At 41.9% G+C, this 7,623-nt stretch overlaps 1 protein-coding gene across 1 annotated transcript in view; it reads left to right on the top strand.

Moving 5' to 3' along the window:
- CWF19L2 (CWF19 like cell cycle control factor 2) overlaps nucleotides 1-5,385 on the top strand; it is a 79,752-nt gene extending 74,367 nt beyond the window's left edge. The window contains exons 16-18 of the mRNA XM_081197625.1: nucleotides 837-917; nucleotides 2,837-2,938; nucleotides 3,595-5,385. Of these exons, the coding sequence (XP_081053751.1) occupies nucleotides 837-917; nucleotides 2,837-2,938; nucleotides 3,595-3,735 (324 nt within the window). The 3' untranslated portion in view covers nucleotides 3,736-5,385. The remainder of the gene's footprint in view (nucleotides 1-836; nucleotides 918-2,836; nucleotides 2,939-3,594) is intronic.
- The last annotated feature ends 2,238 nt before the right edge of the window (nucleotides 5,386-7,623 follow it).

Here is a 7,623-nt window from a genome sequence, read left to right on the forward strand (position 1 = left end):
TAGGTTTTCTCCTCAACAATTAAAGTGAGCAGTCAACATGGGATCTCCTTTGCTGTTCCGCTTGCAGCAGAACAAGGCAGGCAGAGAAGAGGGAAGAGGGAAGGGCCATGTCCGAGTTGTAGAGCAGGTGTTTTGCATCCAGAAGATCCCATGCTCAATCTTGGCATCTCCTGGGAATTGATCCTGCCTGGAATCCTGGAGAGCTGATACCAGTCAGTGTAGACCGTTTTGAGCTGGATATAGCAATAAGCTGACTCAATACAAGGCAGCTTCCATTATTTCACTGCTAGAGGAGTATAGGGCAGCACTCTTAACATACAAGCTCTGCTGAGTGTCTGAACATGGTTTAGACTTGGAACTATTTAGATAGTGTTTTGTGGCAGTAGCAACTCAAAATACATGTATGCTAGATTTTAATTAACATTGGCAACAAAAGCATGACCTTTACCTTTGGTTTTTCTTATGTACAAAAAAGAGCCAATATAACTTAATTAATTCCTGTGGCCTTTTTAATTTGGCAAACTGAAAATTCTCATTTCAAGGTAATTGTATCAGGCCCAAGTTAGACCGCAGTTGTAAAGCTATAAAAAGTGAAAGGCACTGAATAAAATTAGTATAAAATCAGTCTTCATTATGCATTAATGCATGTAAATTGAATTCTACAAATTGGAGAAATGTCACGAAGTTAGTTTCTGGCATTATAAAATTAATATTCGTTCTTGAAATTACACAGTATTCTAACTGCTTTTTATTTATTTATTACAAATCAAGTTCTACTTTATGGCATATGGTGTCATTCTGAAAGTGTTTCATATGTTGTTGCAATATTTTTTCAGAAAGCCATAATGGAGTCTGATGAAGAATGGTCCATGAATAAAAAGCTGATTGATCTATCTTCAAAAGATGTTCGCAAGTCGGTATGTATTGAAGCTTGTCCCTTATAACATGTGGGCAGTTGTTGTTTTTTGTTCTCATTTTCAAAAAAAAGTGGGCCAGGTTTTAAAAGACCCAGAACAGTAAAATGAGAAAAGACAATAAAAATACAGTTTATGTAAGACGTGAGGCTTTAATTCACAAGTCAAATACCATTGCAGTGATGTTAATACAAAGATCTTTTGCTGGAGTTCTGAAAGTTAAAATGGATAAATTGACGCCAGTAACGCAAACCTTTTAAATATTACTCCTGGTTTTTCAAGGCACTAGCTGTCATGGCTGAGGGTTTCGTATTAATGTTTCGACTCAAGTATCAGAATGTCTAGGGCTGCAATCCTAAACACACTTGCTAGGGTATAAGCCCCGCTGTCTCAGCAGGAATTACTTTGGAATAAGCGTGTATAGGATCACACTGCATAGCCTGCCCTTATGTAACAATGGCTTACGGAAATGGTTGTCTTTGCTTGGCGTCAATGCAGCCTCCTTTCCAATCAACAAGATGGTTTATATCCTTCTCAAGGGCTGGGGCAAGAGGCAAAGCTCTGAAATCTGTAGACTTCTTTTCACAAGGACGGCTGCTGAATATAGTTTGTCGTGCAGAAAGGCTGCTGGAAGTTGTAGTTCAGGCATAGGCAAACTCCGGCCCTCCAGATGTTTGGGACTACAATTCCCATCATCCTTAGCTAACAGGACCAGTGGTCAGGGATGATGGGAATCGTACTGTTTATCTTGCTGTTGCTCCCGGTTTTCTGCCTATTTCCTGGTCCTTATTCAGGGCATCTGATGGTTCATTGCCTCCCAAAATTAGTCTCCACGTGTCCTTTTCAGTGACAGTGTGGACCGTATTCACATTTTCAGAGTAAGAAGGGTCATAATCACTTGATGCTTCCCCAGAGGGAATTCTAGTGTATAGAGTTTTATTTACTGCTACTCTTTTGTTTACATTTATCCTTTTTTAAATTGGACCTTTTCTCAGCAGAAGAAAACTGTGTGCGCTACGACGGCATATTTAAAATCCATAAAAATGCACGAGGAATTGTTAGTAAATTATTATTATTCCTGTTCAGGGAAGTTTTTAATGTTTGATGTTTTATTTTATCTTTAATATTTTGTTGGAAGCTGCCCAGAGTGGCTGGGGAAACCCAGCCAGATGGGCGGGGTATAAATAATAAAGTACAGTGGAACCTCTACCTGCTACCATAATCCATTCCGGAGGTCCGTCCGGAGGTGGAAATGGGTTGCTGGGAGAGGCGCCGTTGTGCACAGGCACGGTTGGTGATTGCTCGCTTCTGCGCATGTGCAAACGGCGATCGCCACTCCTATGCATGCGCGAACGGTGACAAACCCACCAGTTACTTCCGAGTTTGCTGCGGATATTGGGCGAAATGGACGCAAGCGGAGGTGGACGTAAGAAGAGGTCTGACTGTATTATTAGTAGTAGTAAAGGGACATTGTTTTTGTGTCCAGTTTGCACATCGTGGTAAGCCAAACTATGGCTTATTGGGACAGCAAGACAAACTTGCTGTCTCCTGGGGGAAGATCATGCAGCCGTTTTGCTCCTTCTTACTCCTTCTTACTCCAACGCTCTGTGGCTCTGACCTAAGCCAAAGTGTGCCTTGGTGTGTTTTCCAAACGCGAGCTGTAGCCAAGGTTTGTAGTTAGTGAGGAGGGAACTTAACCATGAGTTCCTGACCCTGACATCTTATTGACATGTTTCTGCCCTTCATAGTTCAGTTCCTTGCAGTTCAGGGTTTAAGAATTGTGTGTGTATGTGTTTTTTGCTTCATCAGCCTCCAAGATATGTCTAAATGAGCTGGTTGTCAGTTTTTTAAGCTTCAAAAGACAGCCCCATGAACGGTCTTTCCTTTGCATGAAATAATGAATGGCCTCTCTGTCTTTTTAGGTTCCGAAAGGTTTGCCTTATTTCTCCGTAGACTTCGGCCTACAAGGGGGCTTTGCTCACGTCGTTGAAGATCATCGCAAGTTCCCCCTTTATTTTGGAAAGGTATTTATTATGTCACCTGTTCAAAGAGGCTGATGTGGGAGACCCTCCTGCACGCTCCATTCTGAGAAGCTCACTGCGTACATTAGCAAAGTTGAATATACATGGCAGTTTTATTACTGTGTGCTAGTTTAGAACATCCCAGGGACATGAAGAATGTTTGTTATCTCAGGGTTTGAGTTGTGTAATTAGCCATTCTATATGATGTTGAGATCTTACCATTCAAAGCGAGAGTTGTAATAAATGTTTGCCTGGAGGTAAAGGACTAATTTTTTTAGCAGGATCAATATTGTGAGGAGAGAGAGAGAGAGAGAGAGAGAGAGAGAGAGAGAGAGAGAGAGAGAGAGACTCAATAATGGATTTAGGGAATAACTTAATCTTCTTTCCCCCCACAAACAGAATCTCTAATGCTGTGGGTAGATTTGCAGGGGATGTGGCTGTCAGTTTAAATCTCCTGTTCCCACTCCACCCCCGTAGTCCTTAAAGGAAGTAGTTTGCATAGAGCACATGTGGGTGAGTCACTTGTTAAAATGCAGAGCTGGAATGACCCCCCCCCAACCAATCCAATTGTACTTTGTAGTCCTTGTTTTGAACAGGTGTGAATTTCCAAGGTTAATTAAGAGCAGTAATATTCTTCTCTGTCTGTCCTGCTTTAAAAGGAAATAATTGGTGGCATGCTGGATTTGGAGCCCAGGCTGTGGAGAAAGGGACTGCGAGAAAACTTTGAGGACCAGAGGAAGAAGGTGTTGCATTTTGCTCAGAGGTGGAAACCGTACGATTTCACCAAAAGCAAAGAGTGAAGCTTTGACGATGCAGTACCTGCCAACAGACCATCAAGATCCATAAAATCAATCCATTTTATAGAAAGGCATGTGTTAAGGATGACAGGATGTTTTCTATATTCCTAGTGAACACTTTTAGGGGGGGAATATATTTTAAAATAACGCAGTCCATACATTTAATGTGCGTTATTTACAAGGCAAATTGATTTCAACACAATGTCATTTATTTATATTTAATGCCTCATATTTTCTGCTGTGTGCTCTTTTTATTAAAGCCCTTTTCATAATACCTTGTTTAAATCATGGCCTCTGGGAGGTGCTGTCAGATGCACACTGTGCACTTAAAAAGAAAATTGATTTATTGACATTTAAACGTCAAAGAGCGAAAATATCTCTAAAACTGGCTCAACAGCATTAAAGACTACTTAGGCAAATACCTTTCTCAACAGCCTTGTGAAAATGGAAATGCCAGTATTCTCCCAAAGAGAGAGTGACTAGGTAGAGAGAGAATTGAGCTTGGCAGGAATCTTGAGACAAGATGATTCACTCTCCTGTTAAAGTCCAGTAACTAACAGTTTTTCAGTGAAGCAACAAAATAAAGGTTTGCAACAAAGTAAACTGGAAAGGGTAAAGCATGACTTAGGTCATTTCTGCAGGAAGGGAATTTTTGCCTCGCAACTGGATTAATATTTCAAATGGCACAGTGGCATGGAGGAATCCCAGGAAAGGTACATAGATGGTCCAGAAATCTGTGTTTGATAGTATTCAGATAGTGGAAATTGAATAGAGGATGTGGGTTGCGCTGTGGTCTAAACCACTGAGCCTCTTGGGCTTGCTGATCGGAAGGTGGGCAGTTCGAATCTGCGCGATGGGATAAGCTCCCGCTGCTCTGTCCCAGCTTCTGCCAACCTAACAGTTTGAAAGCACACCAGTGCAAGTAGATAAATAGGTACCGCTGTGGCGGAAAGGTAAACGGTGTAGGGTACTTTTGTTACATGGGCACACAGTATATTAGCTCTCCTCTCATGATGGAAATGCATTTGCAGGTCATGTCAAAACAAGAATCTGAACCTGTTTTGTTTATGGTTTTGGCTGTAACACATTCCCTTCCCTGTGCAGTAGAATGGCTTGTTCAGATTTGGGTGGTTAAAGGAAAGTACTTGTAAAGTTTACAGGAATGTAAGCTGGGTTGGGGAAACTACTTGGGGAAGTCACAACACTGCCAAAACCTGAATTACACTTGTGCTTAGAATACCTTGGTTATTCTTCTGCAAACCACAGTGGACTATAGCTATAGTTCACATGTGCACTGCACACAAGTTACTACTTCAAGATTCTTGGGATCCCAGAAAACTGGATCAGCTACTTTGAAAGTGCCCAGTCTCTAAATTCATGCCATGGACTGGTTGGACGTAGAGGAATGGGGGGAGGAACCAGCTGGGAAACCACCAAGGGAGAGGTTGGCTGCACACAGGCAAAGTCTCCTCTACTTGGAAAAAGCCCTGGAGAGGGGGGAACTTAGATGGCTGTGGGGAGGTGGGGACTTTCAGTCTTGGCAACTGATTCATGGGTCCAGACCTACCAGGGATGAGCTGCTGTGCTCATTGGGCCTGACACTGCATCAAGTCTGTGAAGATGGTGATTTTGCTAATAAAGAGTTAACTCAAACTTTGAATGGTGTGATTTACTTCTGGCTCGCTCTTTGACAATGACACATCCATGTGATGATTTCTTTTTTTCATGGAGAATAGTGCATGGAGCCAAGTACTGTATTCTAAATTGATGACTTGACGTTAGCCAACATGATGCCTTTGAGATGTTGTGAGCTACGACATTCATCATCCCTGACCATGGTGGCTGAGGCCGATGGGAATTCTAGTCCACCTGGAGGGCACTATGTGGACTATCCCTGTGTTATATGGAAGTCCCCATTACTTTGGGAGCTACAGCAGCAGGAGACCCAGCAGACAACATACCTATTCAGGAATCTGAACCTATGAAGAATGGTCCTCTCCTGTCTTAAGCAGAGATAACCAATGCCTGCAGGTCTAACAGATTAATTACTAGACATTCCTTCTCGGTCTGCCAGGGGAAAGTGAAGTTCAAAGGACAAGAAAGGAGATTTCAGCCTTTGGAGAAACTTCTTGATAGTGCAAGCTGCTCAACAGTGGAATATACTGGGGTGGGTTTGCCATAATAGATAAGGAGAAAGAAAAAGAAGGCACCTTTTATCATATGTGGTGGATGTGTCCTAAGGTTAAGGACTTCTGGGAAAAGATTTCTAATGAGTTGGAAAAAATGTTGAAAAATACATTTGTTAAGAAACCAGAAGCCTTTTTACTTGGAATAATAGGATTGGAATTTCCCTAAAAGATGTTAGATAATTTTTGTATGCCACTACAGCGGCAAGACTGCTATTAGGAAAAAATTGGAAATCCCAAGAAATACCAACGGTAGAAGAATGGCAGATGAAGATGTTGGAGTTTTTGGAGTTGTATTAGAAAGAGGATTTTGGAGAACTGTTACGAAGGTGTTACAATGAAATTCAGTTAGGGGGGAATCAAGGAAGTCAGACTACAATGAAAGTTAACTTGGATTATAGAAGTAATGACTTTTAGTGTTGTAAGATGTTTTGTGTTTTTTACATGTTATATTTGTTATAAATGTGGAAAATCAATAAAAAAATTTGAAAGAGGAAAACATAATAGATAAGGAGAAGTTGTGTGACCATCTGTCAGAGATGTCATAGTGCAGGATTTCTTGCATCAGCAGCGTTGTACAAGATTACCTTTGAGGTTCCTTCCCATTCTAAGCCTAAACTTTCATCACAGCACTCCATCATGCACACCATAAATGCTCTCTCCTTGGCTGTATCTGCATCAAACGATCATCTGGGCTCAAATACAGTTCAACACCCACTTGCATTAAGTTTGCCAACTATCCGACTTCCGTCTTCCTGGTGGCTTACTGGGTGGCTCCAGAGGTTAAAGGAGAAAGGCATCTCCTTTTGTTTGCTTTGTTAGACAATGCAAAATACATTTCATTTATATGGTGAGAATGTTAAAGTATGCACTTGACTAGGAGAGCCTTGGCTGCTGTTAAGGGGCGAGAGTCCAGCCAAAGCTAATATAAACTTTCCAAGTCGTGCTATACTGGGAGTCACTTGGCCTGGTCATTTAAAAACCCTGGGATTTCCAGCTGAAATGAAAAGCTGAAACTAGAGCATTGCCCCCGAGGGAGAAACTCTGGGATGATTTTTTTTTTTTTAAGTGACCAAGATAAGTATCAGAAACTGGTCAGACCAAAAGAGGCAGCTCCTTGGATATTTGCAATGTTAGTTGTCCTATGCAAGGGAAAAGAACTGCAGCCGTTATCCCCATGATAGTCTTTGTGGCACCTTCTGCAGTACTGAAGGAGGCAAGCAGTATTGTTAGTTCGCTTCTCTTCACAATCGGGCTTGTAAGAAGCTCCTGCAAATAGCATGCTTGATGTCTTGGGAGATGGCGTGGAATTTATTTCAAGGTTTTCAAAGAACACATTAAGCTGACTTGCCTGAAGCAGACCTGCGCTTGTGTACTCCAGCAGTAGTTCTCTGGCAAAGATGCTTTTCCCAGTCCTGCAGCTGGATTCGCACCCCACCCCCCTTGGCAGGAGAAGCTGATGTTTGAACCCTACACTTGCTTGCAAACTCTGCTCTCCCACTGTGCTGTGGCCTCCACTTTCGGAGGCTTTGCGTCTTACTTGGATAGGCTTCTCATTCTGAAACTGCACAGACTTTTGACTCTATATTAAATTAGTCCTTTGTGGGGTGTATAACTGCATCTTGTCACACATGATCTGTACATATACGCAGCACATACACATTCTCGTAGCATTTCTCTCTTCAGACCCAGACAACAGCACGTT

The sequence above is a fragment of the Podarcis bocagei genome (genome assembly GCF_964188305.1).
Source record: "Podarcis bocagei genome assembly, chromosome: 6".
NCBI classification, from domain to species: domain Eukaryota; kingdom Metazoa; phylum Chordata; class Lepidosauria; order Squamata; family Lacertidae; genus Podarcis; species Podarcis bocagei.